Below are 17,642 nucleotides of genomic sequence, written 5' to 3'. Positions count from 1 at the left end.
CAGATTATTTTTCTGTGTTGTGAATAGCAGCTTAATTTAAAATCTTAATTGACATTTCTTGTAACTGCTACAACAAACACTGTAATTTACAGTTATAGTAATGTTCTGAGATTTTTATGCTCATACTTAATGAGTTTCCTACAGCAACTGCTCTCAAAAATGGAAGTAAAAAAGGGTAAATTAAGTAGCTGGTGGAGAAAACTGATAATTATCACTGTTCACATCACAATTGAAGGAATGCTGAAGCAACCTTCTTGCTAAACACTGATTTTTATTAAATGTAATTAGTGTAAGGCTTTACAGACTGCTTCACGCATTTGTCTTCACGCAGGTTCTCTTTCTACACCCATTCTTCCTTTTGCTCACGCAGCAGCTTTTAAGCAGAATACTATATAAGTGGGATGGCTGACAGGAAAGCTAAAACGCCCACGAAGAGCGGAACGGTTATTTTCATCAGCTGAACAATTTACAAAAAAAATAAAAATCCTAGACACAACAGTCAGAGCACTGACGCAGCAGCATGCTGGAGTGTGAGCATCATTGCAGCTGTCATGCATCTTCCTAAAGCCGCGATTTTGGTTTCGCCCCGACCCCTTACACCGGTCTCCGAGAACGCAGGGCTGCGGTGGGTTTTTCCTTCCCCGCCTTCTCCGGGCAGCACCATTGGACTGATAAGATGCAGCAAGACAGATATGAAAGATAAAGCAAAGGGGGGGGCTGGGGGAGGAAAAAAAAAAAAGCGTTTTCTCCCGGGCTCGGTCGGGCCGGAGCGGCCGCAAGGCGCAGCCCGAGCCCTTTAAGCTGCCCACCCCGGAGCGGGCCGGCGGCAGCTGGAGGCTATTTATACCGGGGCGGCGGCGGCGCTCGGTGTCCTGCGCGGGGCGGTCCCGGCGGCGGAGGGGCCCGGAGCGGAGGCTGCCATGGCCACGGGGCTGCACTCCACGCCGGCCGGTGGGAGCCGCTCCGCCAGCCGCGCCGCCGAGTCCCCGCTGAGCCCGGCGCGGCTCAGCCGCCTGCAGGAGAAGGAGGAGCTGCAGCAGCTCAATGACCGCCTGGCCACCTACATCGAGCTGGTGCGGGCGCTGGAGGCCGACAAGTCGGTGCTGCAGCGGCAGCTGAGCGAGCACCAGGCGAGCAGCGACCGGGAGATGGGCTGCCTGCGGCTCCGCTTTGAGACCGAGCTGGCCGACGCCCGCCGGGCGCTGGACGACATCACCATCGAGCGGGACAGGCTGCAGGTGGAACTGGGCAAGATTGGCGAGGAGCACCGGCAGCTGCACGTCTGGTCGGTGCTCCGGCCCCGAGTAGGCCTCCCGGCCCGGGGACACCCCGGGGAGCCGCCTCTTCGGGGCTCCTGCGGGATGAGGGGAAGGGGATGCTGCTGGCAGGAGCCCGTGGGCTGCGGGACGAGTGCGCGGTGACGTTTCGTGTCCAGGTCGTGCAGTGTGATAACCCGAAGGTGTTGCGCTCTGGGGTTAGGAGATGTCTGGATGACTGTTCCGGAGGTGCTGGGGTGACACTGCTGAGTGCCTCTGATGCTATAGGGTCACATCAGCACCTGCCTGGGATGGGCATGGGACTCCTGCAGAACGTTTAGTGCTGGGTGCCCTTCTGGCCTGTGAATCCATAGATGCATGGGTTTGGCACCATGCCTGTGTTTACAAACACTGAAGATGGTGGCAGTTATATAGAAAGTTATGGAGGAGTGTTTGTATGGAGTTAGTCCATCTTTTTTTGGGCTGTTTAGCTCATACTTTGCCCAAAGGGGAATATAGATAGAATATAGTTCTGGGAGCAGTATGGCTTACCTGGTCCAGGTTGGTTCTGCTCAAAAGTTTTCCTAGTGGCTTTTAAGTCTGAGATGAGCTGCCTGCTGTTTTAGCTTGACTTTCTTGTAAGCTGTGTGTCCTGAGGCTGGAATAATCATCTTGACTAAGCTCACCAAGTCTGAACAAAGGCAATGTTAGTGTTGCCCCATCCTCCAGAAGGAGGTGTGTGAGCAAGTGTCCCATCCCAACAAGCTTCCTCTATAGAAATATGCAGCCTGCTAGCTCTGCTAGTTACTGTAGTGCCCCGTTGTACCCCCATATCAGTAATAGACTTGTAATAATTTGGATGTCTGCAGTCCCCTCACATCTTGTTATAAACCTGTATCAGAGCAAATTCAGGCACCAGCTTCTTTAATGCCTGGAGGAAGTATTGCCTCCTCGTAGACTTAAGTAGCTGGTCTAGTTGGGAATCAAACACGTTTTTACTGTAAGCTTCTGTTTTCAGCTGCATAGTTGTTGGGCTTGTCTCTGTCATGCTGGGTTTTGGCTCACAGATCTGTTTCATAAATCTAACCAGCCACTTGAGTGGACAGCGAGGAGAGGGATAATGCCTGTTATAAGACTTTTCTGCTGCTCTTTGTATAACTCTGGCTTTGTTTGTAAAGCTTTAGACTTGGCAGATATGCAATTCTCTAGACTGTTGGGTTGGGTTTTTTCCTTTACAGTAACCAGGTCTTAGAAGTGGTTAAATTTACAGCCCATGGGAAATGATACATGGTACATATTGGTTTCTGAAGGGACTAGACTGAAGTCCTAAAATTAATGTGTGTTGTATCTGGGCTGCCTAACTGCAAATGTCTCAGATGACTTGGAACAAACTTTGAGGGTATTGTATCCTTAGATATATACACACCCTTTAAATAACCTGGTGGCTGTTTAACTCTTATAGAATGAAATGTCACCAGATAATTTCCCAACAGCATCAACTATTGGCCCTTATTATTCACTAATTAAGAGACTCAAGGTTTTTGACAACAGTAAACTGATTGCATTTGGTTTTTTTCTTACTACTTAAACAATGGTGACTGGAAGCAGGCCAAAGCTGTTTGGGGAGGAGGAATTGTAGATAAGCATATTGGTTGAATTTGAAGCCTCAGGAAGGTCAAAGCAACTGCAGTAACACAGCAGAGAAAGACAAGACCAGTTCCTTTTGTGCACCAGAGAATGTGAATGTGCATTTTGCTGCTGAACAAACACAGTGTATCAGCTAAGATTATAAGAATGAATTCTCTACCTGCTGCTGACATCCTCTGGCCTTGATAAACTGGAGTCTGTTTCAAACACACCTGTTATCTTTTGGTAAAATTGTTTAAATTCTCAAGTTCAAGCCTATGTGACATCCTGATTTACAAGGAATGTGATTGGCAGTGCCTTAAAGTTTTTGTTTGTAATTGATAGCCTACTATCTGTAGGCCACACTAAGCTCTAAACTACAGCATGTTATCTTGTTTTTCACTGTTAGTAGAGCTATGTTTCTCCTAGAGTCTGGGTAAAGAGTAAATAACTTCTAGCACAACACAGTCAACAAATGCCTCTGAAGAGCAGGGCTAGAAAAGGCCTTGAGCAAGCACCTGATGTAGCCACATTCCCCAGGCCTGTGCTGGAACCAGCCATACCTGCATCTCTTCCAGCAGATACTGTGTAACCCTTATTTTAAATTCCAGATGATGGAGATTCCAGAATATCCCCCCCCGGCAGTGTGCTTTAGTGGTGAACTGCCAGTTTCCTCTCCCTAACATCTAACCCACATATTCCTCCCTGCAATTTAAGCCCGGAGCTTCCTGTCTTTCCTGCAATAGACATGGAAAACAGATTCCCTAACGCTATGCAGTGGTCCTTCATGTATTTAAAAATTGTTCTGTCTCTTGTCACTATTCCCTTCTCTAGACTAAACAACCCTTAGTATTTTCCAATCTTTCCTTGCAGTTCAAGCTTTCTGAAGTTGATCAATCCTGCAGAATTACTTTGGACTCTTGCCAACTGGTCTCAGTTATCCACTGGAAAACTCATTCTATGAGTTGACACAACTTTGCCACTTGGCAGAACTGGTGTTGCCAAAATAAATTGGGGACTTCCTTTACTCTTTGTAATCTCAAATACAAGTTTTGAGCAGGGACTCTGACTCTGGATAGTGGGCAGGCAACTGGAAGGATTTTAAAAGTTGGAACAGTCTGGGGAATTATGGCAGTGTTCTTCACTGACGGGAGCTCGTTGTGGGTCCTTCTTTCACTTCTCCACTGTGGTGCCGATGGCCACTGAAGGGTGTTGGTCATTCTGGTGGTACGTGCTGTTCCACTGCGTGGGTATTGGTCCGGAGATGATATGGATATTTGATATGGATATTTGCTCTGAAAGCAAAGCTCCCCTCACGCTGTACCTGCCCTGCGGTGTGAGGGAGAGGAGGGAGTCCCCCGCGGCGGTGGCTGAGGGCCGCAGGAGGCAGAGCCCCTCAGGCGGGGCAGCTCCCGGGCCGGCCGGTGGCCTCCGGGGGACAAAGCTGCCTGTGTGCTGCGGGGAGGAGGAGCGGCACCGCCGGCAGCCGCAGGCGCGCTCCGCCCCGTCAGGGACCCGAGCTGCCCTCACGGCCCGGGCCGTGCGGGGCCCTGAGGCGCTCCCTGAGGGGCTGGGGCCGCTTGTGCTGCGGGGGTGTCCGTGCGGGATTGTCCGGCCCCGGTTCCTGAGCGTGCCCAGCCCTCCCCGTGCAGCCGGGGGCCTGTGCCATCCCTTCCCTCTCCCCTCGGGAATGCCGTGGAAAATAGCTGGCTTCCGCTTGGGCTCCGCTCTAAACGAGCTGGAAAATGGGTCAGGAATCTCTCCGGTATAACAAATGATGCTTGTCGGAGGGCCCTGTCTGGTTTGTTTTCTGCTCTCACCGTGAGCCTGACAAACCTCTCCTGTCTTTAACCACGGAGCCTTCTGAAGGGAAACACATTGAGGACAAATTCTCCCACGCTAGCTGTACTTAACAGTGTAAAACTCTCTCCTGTAGGAATTCCAAAAAGGAAAGTGATTTAAACGTGGCCCAGGCTCGTGTGAACGACCTCGATGCCCAGCTAATTGCGAAGGAAGCTGATTTAGCAACAGCCTTGAATAAGAACCGGACTTTGGAGAATGAGCTCCGTGAATTAAAGGATCAAGTACTCAGTGTAAGGCTTGCTGTTGGAATCTAAACTTGGGTTTTCCTCCTGCAGTTTTTGCTTCATTTTCCTCAGTTATCGATATTTAAAAGCAGTGAAGGCCTGGTAACTATGACAGTGACAGGTGGACAAAAACCTTGCTGACAGCAAATGCTACTGATGGTGGTTTCCTTAAAACTTCCACCTAAAGGTTGTAGGTACCTTTAATTCTATGAACATAGGATGTACTGTTTCTTGTTCCAAAGTCTAAGCAAGATGAAATGTTCTGCTGTAGTCCCTGTAGCATTCTCTAACACATCAGAAGTGTGTAATACTGGAAGTGTATATTAATTTGTCAACATAGGCTGTATTTAGAGGATTAAGTGTCAAAAATTATATTAGTAGTAAGAAGTTTGGAATAATTACAGTTCAAAAGGGGAGGAATATATATGAACAGTACAATTGAATCATCAGAAGTCTACTTTGAGGAGTCAAATTTAGCTGGTGGGATTAAGGGGTGTTCTATATTTGCCTTGTGGGAAATCTAGTCTACATAACAACTAGATAGGATACTATCTGTTGCTGATATTTGGATCCCACTGACATAGGAACTTAGAGTAACCCACTTCATTCAACCAATGTGTTTTGATTGCTGGGGTAATTAAGTTGAATGACCAGTAACAAATTGGCTGCCTAATTTGAAAAAATACCTCTTAATTTTGATAACTCTGTCTTTTCTAGCTTAATCTGTCACTGGAGGATACTAAAAAGCATCTCCACAGTGAAATGTTGAGGAGGATGGATGTAGAAAACCATATGAAAACATTGCAGGAAGAAATGACGTTCCAGAAGCACCTTCATGAAGATGTATGTTTTAGCTTATTAACAAGGCATCTTTTTAGGTGTCCATGATCCTTGGATGTACTTAAAACCCATCTTAACATTGCTTTTTTCTCTAAAAAGGTAACTAGCAACCTGTGGCAGCCCATCAGCTCATAACATCCACCTAAATAGGAAGGCTCAACAAAGTACTTAACCTCATGTTAACTGGGATAGTACCAATAGGTATCTGGGATATGAGAAATTTGTTAGGCTGCTCTTCTAAAGAGAACTGAAATCCCAATATATTATTTTGTGTAGGTGTTAGTGCCTATATTAGTTACTGCTAAGTGATTCCAGATGTTTACTTGAAGCCTAAAGTAAGAGAAGTAATTAAATCTTCTTATTAAACAACTTGTTCCCAACTTTCTTAGCACTTCTCAGAGGTGTCTGGTAACCCTTGTGAGAGAAGTCAGTACATACAACTAAATGAATAATTGATATATGAACGTAAACCAGCTTCCTTCTTACTGTTAGGAATCTCAAAGTGTATAGTTTGATAGAGAACTCTAATTTTTCTAACTAACTGCTATTACTTTTTGAATAAAACAAGAATAGGTGAAGTAACAGTGCTTAAAGAAACTGAACTGTACATGCATGTGTTCTAAGTTAAAAAAACAAACAGAATCTATCTAGTTCAAAGCATTAGTCTTGCAAATTAAATATTTACTGTATTTTAGTTTAAGCAATGTTGGCAGTGAGGTGGAAAAACAATAGTGAGGCAGCAAGGTGGATGTGCCAGCCTTAATGGATGAATAAGATATGCATAAAGATGAATTACTGTGTACTCAATGATAAATCTGCTTCAAAAGGGATGGACTTGTGAAGCTGGTACACTAAATCCAGTTTCAAACTGTCTTGGCTTGTTTATCTTCTGAGAAATTTCTTCTAGGAGCTCAAGAAGGCAAAAAGAGTCCATGAGAGAAGGATAGCAGAAGTAGAATCTGACCATCGAAGAGAATTTGAGAGCAAGCTCTCAGATGTTCTGCGGGGGCTCAGGAAACAGCATGAAGAACAAATTCAAGGCTACAAAGAGGAGATGGAGCGAACATTCAGTGCAAAGGTGAGTTTGGAAAAGATGACATTAAAACAAAAGTGAAGTTCTCTGCACCTTGACATAATTAAGGTCACACTGGCAAAAACAGCTGATAGTGGAGCCCCCGCATTCACTGCACAGCTTCTTGGCCTAAGTTGTTATGGAATTTCAAAGCAGTGTCAAATTTGACAGTAGGATTTCTGCCAGCATTTGATCCCAAACAAAACTGGTTCAGGCATAAATACAGGGAGGGATTAGAGGTTGATCATATTTCAGACTTCTGACAGATTCAGGACCAAGGTGTGTTATGTTTGTATTAAACAATTTCAGTCTTGAATAAAATCTAACTTTTCCTACACACCAACTTGCATGCCAACTCAGGGAATTCCTTTGGGTGCCTGTATTTGTTTCCACTGAAAATTCTGCTCTTGAAGGAGCACTTTATCCTTTCTTGGGATATCTCAAGATTGAGGTATTTGTAGAGCAATTCAGTGCTGCTTGTAAAGATGCAGGAACTCTATAATAATAGACCTTTTGGTGAAGAGTGATAATAGTTTGATTTGTACACCCAATATCCTGCAGTTCTATGCTTTGACAAGCAGCTTCTAAATATATTCTCCATTAGTCTTCTGGAGAATCAATTTACTTAATATCCATACCAAGTCCTCATACATTACTAACTGAAATATCCTAATCCAGAAATCTTCCCTACCTGATTATTGCTGACTTTTTCTGATATAAATGTCAAACTTGTGTAAACCTCCCTGGAAAGCTACAGAACTTTCTGCCCTGGACTTTATTGCTATCTGCACACTTCAGTAATGATAACTATTTCCAGGTGTAACAGGTGAAAATTATTTGGTGTTCCTTCCTTGTTTATGTGTAACTCAGTGACTTATTCACAGGTGGAGAATGCCCAGCTAATTGCAGCAAGGAACAGTGAGTCTGCCAATACCACTCGGGTGGAGCTGATGGAAACACAGAAGAGAGTGGATACTCTGATTTCTCAAATTAATCAATATCAAAGCCAGGTTCTGTCTTTATTTGTATAACCTTATAATTATTTTAATTTATTCTCAATTCAAAATATTGGCCTCTTCTCTCTAATCTTCATTTACGGTTTGATTTTTTTTTTCCCCTCTCCCCTTAATTTTAGATTGCTGCTTTGGAGAGCAAAATAAAGGAGCTACAGAACTTGCTGGATTACGATCGTGATCTCCATCGACAGCGTTTGGCTGAAAAGGAGGAAGAACTGGCACAAGCTCAGAAGCAGACACAAGCACAGCTGGAAGAGTATGAGCAGCTCTTAGAGGTGAAACTGGCTCTAGACTTGGAAATAAATGCGTACAGAAAGATGTTGGAAGGAGAGGAACAGAGGTAGGCTATGATCTTCATTATGAGAACTTGCTTCATTCAAGTCCTCTACACTAACTCTATCCTTCAGAATGAGAAACAAACATTAAGCACATTGTAAATATAGTATTTCAGTTACTGAAGCATCATCTTCTGTAAATGGCACTTATGTCCCACATCTACCACATGGTGTAGAAAGATGAAGTAATGTCATAAATCCAGCTGATAAAATTCAAAGGTCCATTAAACATTCTTCAACTTTCTCAAAGTGCTACACCTTAGAGATGAAGAGCATTCAAGTTCCATGAATGAAGCTGGGAACTTGGATCAACTCCTGTCCATGCAGACATGGTATCTTGCATGCATGGTGAGAAAATGAACTCTCAATACATGCTAGGAAGGGTCAAAAGCTTAAAATGATTTTCACAAGCTTGTGTCTGTTGAGACCTTAAAGGAATGTTTAGTGCACTTGTGAATCTTCTCTTATCAATATAAGCCTGCTCTGGATGCTGGGGCTATCTTCCAAACTAAACAAACCACTTAGCTACTCTTGCCAATAAAAGTAAAGTTTTATATTCAAGGCTCCATGGAAAGCTGGGATATAGGAAGCTGTTAGGCTTGGTTGTAGTGGGAGGGGTAGGCATGAAAAGAAGCAAAGTACATCAGACACTCAGGTGAATGTTATCTGACTCCCTTCTAGGCTTGAGCTGTCACCCAGTCCATCTTCACACAGCACAGCAGCTCAAGCAGCAAGCCAGGGCCGACGATACCTGCATGGGAAGAAAAGGAAAATCAAAGAAACCAAAAAGAGGGAGCGTAGTGCTGCATTTAAGACTATTCAGCATGTTTCAGCTACTGGAAATATATCTATTGAAGAGATTGATGCAGATGGGAAATTTGTCAGGCTTAAAAACCACTCTAATGAGGTACTTCCATTTCAAGTCTGCATTGTAATGTCTGACTGCTCAGGGATGGCTTTGGCTTAGTGACAGACTAGAGACTGAACATTTGGGTACTGCAGGTACTCTGTTCCCAGGGCTGTCTGGGAGGTGCTTTTGGGTGGAGGTGCAGGGACTTCTATTATGCAGAAATTGAACATCAAATTCAGGCTAACACTACCAGGAGTACTACTCACCCTTGATGAACTAAATAGGAAAAAAGCTATCCAATAGTAAATTGGATAGTTTTCAAATTAGTTGAAAATACTTAAAACAGCTAAAAGATTGAATATAGTTGGTGATATCTAATCTATGCAGAGGGTTTATCTGGCCAATTAGCTGATTCTTCCACTAGTTTAGTTTGAAAATCCAGAACTATTAGAGTCCATCATCAGGACTTCAAACATATGGCTTGTAGTTTAGCCATTACTCAAGTACCTGAAATGCAGAATGGCCCATGAAGTTTTAAGGTGCTCATATGTGTATATATATATATATATATATATATGTAGTTGGTAGGTGGCCATGGCAAACTGCTTCCTCAAAATTGTCAAATACTTGTATGCTACATGAGTGGGATTAAAACTGGCTCATGAGTCTGGGAAGAACCTTGTGTTTGAATTATCTGGTGTTGGTCTGTAATGCTGAGAGAAATTTCTTGTCTCACAGGACCAATCTCTACATGGCTGGGTGTTGAGACGACATATTGGAAGTGTGGCAGATGTTAATTACAAGTTTCCTTCAAGGTTCACTCTTCAGGCAGGCCAGGAAGTTACAGTAGGTATTGGGTTTGTAAAACTTCCTCAGAGCTCTGCTCTTAGGTTAGATGTCAGTAGAGATTCCTGTAATATGGAAAACAAAATAGATACTCCAAGTCTCTAAAGAATTAAAGCTCTTATTTTATGTGTTGATGGATAGGGGGAAAATCCTTGAAGCAACTTGATCTCAAATGCTAATTACATTTCCTTTAAAGCTTGGACTGAACTTGGATCATCCCAGACTGCAGTGTGCTCTAATTGTAAACAGAATCATTGTATTCTAGGGGTTTTTTAGGTTTTCCCATACTCCTGTGACTTGATAAAAGTTGTGTGGAGACTCAGACTCTTGCTAAAATCTTTAGCCTATGCCAGGTCAGCAATGCTGAGATCATGATTTGTAGTACTAACAGAAATACTAGCTCTAAAATCATACTCCAAGTACATGTAGATGGTGATCAAAGAGCTGAACTCTACACTTGCTACTCCAAACTGTGGAGGCATTTGTTCAACAGATCAGTGAGTGACTCCAGGTGGGAGGCTCTTGCACACACAAGTTGCTGCCCTGAGCATGTCTGTGACTCAAATGCTCTGTGTGGCCAAGCAGGGCTACCTCTACAATGAGAAGCTGTTAACAGCCTTTTCTGCACTGTTTTACAATCTTTAGCTAGAAAAACTTTACCAACCATTCTTGGTAGTCCTGAAAAGAATTAACTTGCCAGGGATTACAGTGCTTTGGTTTCTCCTACTGGATGTCTGTGGTATTAAAATGCTTAATAATTATATATGTTAGACTGAATTGTAATCTAACTATAGAAGATCCTTCAGAAGCTCACTGTAAATCTGTTGCAGATCTGGGGTGCAGCTGCTGGTGTTAGCCCAGGTCCTAGTGATCTGGTATGGAGGTCTCAGAGATCTTGGGGAACTGGAGATAATATTGGTGTTACACTCATCACAGATGATGGTGAGGTAAGTGAAATAATAAAATTCTTCTACTGTCCTGATGCTAAACTTGTTTGTGCTTAATTCCTGTGGGGTCTTGGTGGCAATTCAATTGTATTCTAGGAACTTGCAGAGAGGAAGATAATGCTTGTACCCAGAGAAGAAGACAGTGAGCAAGATGATGATTATGAAGAAATAACTGGAAGTGAAGTGGAGTTTGCATCTCAGGTATGCTGCCTGAAGTTTAAATATATGCTGTCAGCAGAGTCATTCAATGGCTATTTCTTTTCTTTACTAAATGACAATACTTCTTCAAGTACTCTTCATATCCCACAACTCTTAATGTTTTTCTTGATGTCAGACCAAAAGAAGAAGAAAAAAGAAATGTTGTTTGGTTTCATGATAGTGGTTCCTGTGAGCATCCTTAAGCAGGTGAGATGGTGAGAATCATGCTTGTCACCTCATAGAAAATTTGCTTCATCAGTAGTGCTGCAGTCTCTTGTCCCATGTAGGATGTAGCTTGCATGGCTTTGTGTCAGAAATGCAACTGAAGTTTTGCTTATTCTCTGAGTATGGTCAAGCAGTAGCATTAACTGTTTGCTATCTTATTACTGACACATGGAAAATTCAACCTTTAATGTCCATATCATCTACATATCTCACTGTGAATTAAAGCTGTTATCCCAAGAAGAAAATGCAAACACTAACTACTTCCATGGGATGAAGGGACTTCACATTCCAGTGTCCCTAAAGTGCTTTTAAGACAATTTCAGTGTGAACTTAAGGTCAGTGTACTTATAAACTTTTGGCTACTAACTTGCATGGTGTAGTATCCTGTGCAAGATATCCAGCCCCCTCAAATACCTTGTGACTGACCATAATACAAGTCTGAACTGATGCATTTTGGATGCTCCTACTGTACTTTGATATACTTTTAGCTATCTTTAATTGCTGAAATGATCTAAACAAACTAATATGAGGGCTTTAAGTTGGTCCTAACCAAACAATTGTAGACTGTACTTAATTCAAGTTGGTTTGTGTCTTGACCTGAAACAGTACAATGGTACAAACTCCAAAGCCTGAGAGCAAGGGGATGCTTAGCTAAAAACTCTTCTTCCTACTGGCAAATGTTCAGCAGCTCTTCCTAAAACTGATCCTACACAGTTACAAGGAGGGTCACATCTTACTGCACCAGGTTAAAGCTCCCACTACCATTTCTTAGATATTTTCATAATGTATCTGTCTGAAAACTAACTTAAAAGTACCTTAGTACTGTCTTTCTGAAAAAAACTGTACCTAAACAGGCAGTTACTGCTGGGTTTTGGTTTTTTTTTTTCCTTTTAAACAAAATCTGGTTAAATATCTGTTACTGCAATACCATGTGACTTAAAGGATGTTTGTCAGTCTCCTGACTTGCATGCACATTCTTGTAATATTTTCAGTCTCACTGAAGGATGGTGAGACCCTGTTAAATGGGCTATTGAGGAGGGCTATAATGCTGTTCTGCCCTTTGGGCTCTTAGTGATACAAGCTTCTTTTCATACTCAGAGTAGGCTCTCTCCTCAAGGATGGCTTCTTTTTATTTTAAAAGGCATTTTTTGAATTTACGTATATGACTTGTTCAATAATCAGTGATGGAAAGCAAAAGTAACATTTTTCCTTACACTTCTAATCTGTTTTATCAGCAACTTTACAATACAGTTGTGTGCCATTTATGGTAAGAATCAATTCTAATACTTCCAATCAAATTTTAATGTCATTCCTGTTTGCTGAATTCCTGTCGAACTTTTGATATTAGTATCTATATGCTTCTGCTGCCTTGGTAGTACTGAAATGGCTGCTTGGCAACAAGATAAGTTCTGTTTACTTGCAGTAAAATAATGGGAAGAATGCATGCTGTGCTTTAAAGGAAGGCAGTGTTTCCCTGTTTTGCTTCTGCTTTTATCATCCTAGCCAGGGCAGCACATATCTGCATGCCACTTAGATTCTGCTGCTTGGGGAGAGAGGAAGTGATGGGCAGTCTGACAGCCTTTCATTTAGGAAGGCACAGGCTCATGTATTGCATGGACTTAAAAGACTTGTGTAGTGAAGTTCATGTACTGCCTGTTGAAAATCCCCTTTGCTTTATTAATAAGTAACTAAATTTACAAAGTGCTAAAAAACCCTATCTGCCTATATGAGCATCAAGTAGGTAACCAGCAAGAAATATTAAGTTTGTACACATGCTAATTAGCCTAATGTTTTCATGTTTTCTCTCTGCAGCAAAATGAAGATCCCAGCTGTTCTGTCATGTAATGTGGACAGTAATCTGAAACCACATCTCAGTCCCAGGTGACACAGACTGTATGTGTATTGCTATCTTCTGTCATATCTGGAATTTGGAACTCACATATTCCATCTGATGTCTTTGTGAGAAGCATTGTCCATAACATGATGGAATCTCCTGCCTTCTGATACTGGACCCTGGCCTTGGATTCACTGATACAAAGAGCAGTAGAGTACAAGCTCCATGTGAAGTTGTTTTTACTTTTACACAAGAATCTGGTTTCTGTGACCTGCTGAAACAGAAGGGTACAGAGTTTACAAAGCTTCTAAACACGTGCCCTAGGATACTTGACAATGAACATGAGGCTGCCTCAGCTTTCTCAGTATTCTGACATGGAGTTCTCCGAAGGTAATTTCTCTTTCCAGCCTGAGTGGGAAACATGGGACTGATCATACCTTTGCACCTTGAGCAAGTCTGAAGTAAAACACTGTCCTGAAGAGTGATGAGTGGTCTGAAATGTTTCCTGCTCAGATCCTGATGCAGAGATACATAAAACTGGTCTGGGTCACTTCCTAGAGTGAAACACTTTAGAATTAAAAGCAAGTTGTCAAAAATATTCCTTCCTGTTATTAAATGTTACTGTTTCTATAGTCTAGCACCTGGAAGTTCCTGTTTCAGTATTGTATATTCCTAGGTACAGTGTATCACAGCAGAGCTGTGCCAGCCTTAACTTAGACAAATGTATCCTGAAAATGTGAAAAAGCATCTCATTCTGACAGAGCAGGTACTGTGTCCTGTGCTGCTGGCACTGTTTGATTGGTCCCAACAGCTTTCTAAGGGGCTGGAGAGAAACATATGCTAAGTCAAAACTCAAAGCTAGAAAGCCCCAACTAGAGTGAAAAGCACCTCAAACTCACTGCTCTTGGAGCCCTTATGGGCTAAATCTCCATGCAGGCTGCAGCTGTGTGTCTGTGGGACAGCTGGGGGAAACTGGTTATGGGCCACTGTGCAGCTCCCTGTCACTCTGGTAGCTCTGTGCTCCATGGAATGCTGTCCTGTCACCCTCAGGAGGGGACAGTCAGCCTCAGGGTACTGCTGTCACTCTGTCCCTCCTCCAAACTGCTCCCCTGCTGGCCCTAGGGGAAAGGAAGGGCTCTGAGCCACAGGAAGTAAACTTCCACCTGAGAGCAGGAGGGCAGGGGAGCAGCTGAGCCTGCAGATTTCTTTCTGTGCTGCAGTAGTGTTTTGACTGTCTTTTTACCTTGCCAAAGTGTTCAGTTCCAAATTCAAGACCTGCTCTGTGTGAGGATGAAGGTGCTAAGGTGACGTTTTCCTATGCTAGCTTAAACTCTTGTATTATTTAAGAATTCTAATTTTGAGACATCAAGAGTAGATGCTGGTTTAAGACTTGGATTTTAGCAGATCCAAATTATTGTTCCATCTCAAACAATAGAAATGGCTGCTGCTCTAACTTTGCTGTATTTATCTTTATTTCTTAAAACTTTTTTAACTATTAAAGGTATTTTTCATGTATATAAAAGCAGTCTTGGATTTAAATATTTGCAGATTAAATAATAAAGGTCTGTCTGTTCATTGATTTCTGTTGAGTGGTTCAAAAGACTTTGCAGTAATAAAACTGGTGATTTTAGGGACTGCAGAGAGGAGAAACCTTCAGCAATGCATTATGCTCTCCTGTTTATCACTTACTTGAACTAGAGCTGAACTGCTATGAGCTTAAGAGGAATCTTCAGTAGACCGTGTTGCTGTAAAGAATCCAGCTCTCTTCTCAAATTTGTCTTGTATGGGCAACTGGCAAAAGACTACGCCTTCCTCCAGGGCTGCTCACTTACTTTGGTCACTACTACATTACTAAGCCAAGCAGGAGATGGTAAACAAAACCAAAGTGATTCTATCTGTATCTGGATAAGTACTTCTGATGCCAGACTTCTTCCTTAATTTAGAGGCTTTTCTGTTATGTTTTTAGTTATTGCATGTTTTTCCAGCACTGCCTATTCTTCTTTCTCCTCCTTTCCATCCCTTTCAGCTAAATATAACAAACAGAAATGTATTGAGTTCTCATTTGTGTGCAGTAGGCACCAGTGCTACTCACCCCTTTCTCTCACTGGAGTTCTCTACACACCCTATGGAACTAGGAGCAGTTTGTACTTAGTTCCAAGAACTTCTCTCTTTTCCTTCTGCTAGAAAAAGATGTTAACAGACATAATGCTAAACAAGCAGTCGAGAAGTAGCAAGATTATTCATGCATTGTTTTTTCACTGAAAGCTGATCTATTCAGCAAAAGTGGCCTCCTGCTCAAACCAGTGCCAGAACCATCAGTACAGAAGCAGCAACCACTTTTCTTACCCCACAGAAATATTTATTCAGTTTGGTCAGTAAATTATACCAATTTTCAATGCTGAGAACTTGTACTTAGTACAACATCATCTTAATATTGACAACAACCACTTTGCCTTTTGTCAACATACAATGCAAAAGATGAATTAACTTGTTCACAATAAATAATGGTGTGATAGATGAAAACAGCTCAAGGACATCAGTAACTTAGGAACTGGTTACAGTTAGCTTCACTAACAGTATTTTTTAAAATGGTTTTCAATAGTAAAATCATTGCAGCCAAAGATAAAAAAAACCCCACATACAATAATAGCAAGGAAATGCATTTTTGGAGCAACAGTGAGCTACCAGTAAACACTTCATACAGTGATCTTCAAGGCACAAAGCAAAAAAACTGGGTATGGGTTTTTTTGCAGGTTGAAAAATCAGGGGAGGTGAAATTTTTTTGAATATAAAATAAATACATTTTAAAAAGACGCATACAAAAGTCAGTAAGTCAGTCAAATAGCAAGGCTTTCACAGAATGCCACACTGACAGAACATTTGTGAATCCATTTCAGTCATGAAATCATGTTCACAGCTCGAATGACACAATCACTGAGGCAAGGGAACTATCACTTCAACATAATTAATGGGGAAGAAGCCAGACTCTCCATTTAACATCCCCTCATACCAATTCTCATCAATCTGATTGGTCAAAGTTATGATGTCCCCTTCCTTAAATCCAAGCTCGCCTTCATTTTCTGGCTCAAAGTCATAGAGAGCTTGGCAGCAAGGCTGATCCATGTGCACTGAAGAACCTGCCCCAGTGACAGAAAAAACAACCACATTAATTGAGCTTCACAGCATCCCACCAGCCCCTCAGCACAAAACAAGGGGCCACAAATGTAGCCCTGCTGTCATGTCAACAGCAACAGCTTTTCCCTTGCTTTTATTCATTAACATCTGGTGCTTCTACATTTAAAATACAAGACTAGTGATAATAAGTTTAACACATAACTGTTCCTTAAGTTCAGATGCTACTCCTCTTTCATTCCTAGCTGCCTTCCCTTTCAAAAGGATGTTTATCTCTCCAGCTGAGGGTTTGAGTAATCAGTTGTCAAACCCCATGTGCTCTCTGTGGAGCAGCTGCCAGAGGAATCGGAAGGGCAGGAGTTGAAGAAGCAGAAAAATCAACAGGGGAAACGACAAGGAATCCTTTAATCAAATGGCACTGCAGCACAATGGTCCTGTGGGAGCACCTACCAGGGGCAGGGGCTCCTGCTCTGTCCTACAAACACACAGCAGCCTGACAGACCCCTGGACTTTCACACCACACTGCTGGGCAGGAGTGAGGTTCCACCCTCACCTGAGCAGTGACAGTTCTGGGTTACTGCTCCCCAAGCTCGTGTGCTCCTTTATTTTACACATCCTCCATCTGAACCAAGGCAAGGGCTATGGTAGAAACAAAGGCACTTCACCTGTCAAATTACTTTAGGGATGAAAACAGTTTTCTGATACAGTATCTGGCCGTTCTTGAGATTTGCAACGTTTATCCTAAAAAGATCTTAATTTCAAATCACCCTCAAACATTAAAAAAATAAGTTAACCTTGTTAACTTGTTAATGCAGTAAATACCTTTTTTAAAGATATTCTTATGGAGGAGTATTAATTCGCCTGGATTGGTAACATTTGTATTTATGAATCATTAGAATACATTTTATTAGAATAATTATGTTCAAATTCTAAAGCTCAACTCTGTAGTCAAGGTCTACTCCATGGTTCAACTGTATGAGTTCAGCCATAGCAGGTTTTTTAACAACATATGTAATGTATCCAAGTAAAAGTCTGGTAATTTGAAATACATTTATAAATGAAGAACAGGAGAAAAGACTTAATGCTGCTGCCTTGTAAAGAGGAGCACCACACCTTATAGCATGACATCTCCAGAACACCAGTACTTATATTTAAATTATTCAGGTTGTCTTTTTGGGAACATTGCAGCAATACTCAAATATTCCAGTCTTGAGTCTCCCAGCTGTCAGTTTTTACTGGGTAAACCTGCTTGCAACTGGTAATGCAGTACAGATATAACAGATAAAATGGCCAAAATGCATTTTAACCTGTTAATCATGGTAACACATAGGAAACTATTAAAGAGTAACTGCTCAGACTTTCTAGATAAAGGAATTAG

General features: G+C 42.2%; 2 protein-coding genes across 6 annotated transcripts in view; one reads left to right on the top strand and one right to left on the bottom strand.

The window, feature by feature from the left end:
- The first annotated feature begins 512 nt into the window (after positions 1-512).
- Positions 513-15,029, top strand: LOC131562176 (lamin-L(III)-like). 4 transcript variants are annotated; one of them, XR_009275133.1, is made up of 13 exons: positions 921-1,285; positions 4,819-4,975; positions 5,687-5,812; positions 6,717-6,887; positions 7,766-7,891; positions 8,017-8,237; positions 8,914-9,139; positions 9,821-9,928; positions 10,759-10,875; positions 10,972-11,076; positions 11,210-11,280; positions 12,534-12,565; positions 13,111-15,029. XR_009275133.1 is itself a non-coding variant. In XM_058811743.1 (12 exons), exons 1-11 carry the CDS (start codon positions 552-554, stop codon positions 11,249-11,251), a joined length of 1,473 nt encoding a protein of 490 aa, XP_058667726.1. In that variant the 5' UTR covers positions 513-551; the 3' UTR covers positions 11,252-11,280; positions 13,111-15,027. The 4 variants fall into 4 exon arrangements, 3 of the variants coding, with proteins under 3 accessions (XP_058667726.1, XP_058667724.1, XP_058667725.1); XM_058811743.1 differs by lacking the exons at positions 921-1,285; positions 12,534-12,565 and adding an exon at positions 513-625 and having other exon boundaries at positions 13,111-15,027; XM_058811741.1 differs by lacking the exon at positions 12,534-12,565.
- A 343-nt stretch (positions 15,030-15,372) lies between these two features.
- Positions 15,373-17,642, bottom strand: part of SH3GL3 (SH3 domain containing GRB2 like 3, endophilin A3) — a 57,128-nt gene continuing 54,858 nt past the window's right edge. For both annotated transcript variants that reach the window (XM_058811744.1, XM_058811745.1), the window contains exon 12: positions 15,373-16,269. In XM_058811744.1, coding sequence (XP_058667727.1) covers positions 16,064-16,269 — 206 coding nt within the window. In that variant the 3' untranslated portion in view covers positions 15,373-16,063. The remainder of the gene's footprint in view (positions 16,270-17,642) is intronic.

Source organism: Ammospiza caudacuta, chromosome 10 (assembly GCF_027887145.1).
Source record: "Ammospiza caudacuta isolate bAmmCau1 chromosome 10, bAmmCau1.pri, whole genome shotgun sequence".
NCBI classification, from domain to species: Eukaryota; Metazoa; Chordata; class Aves; order Passeriformes; family Passerellidae; genus Ammospiza; species Ammospiza caudacuta.
Note: the sequence above shows the minus strand (reverse complement) of the source record. Positions and strands in the feature narration are given on the sequence as shown.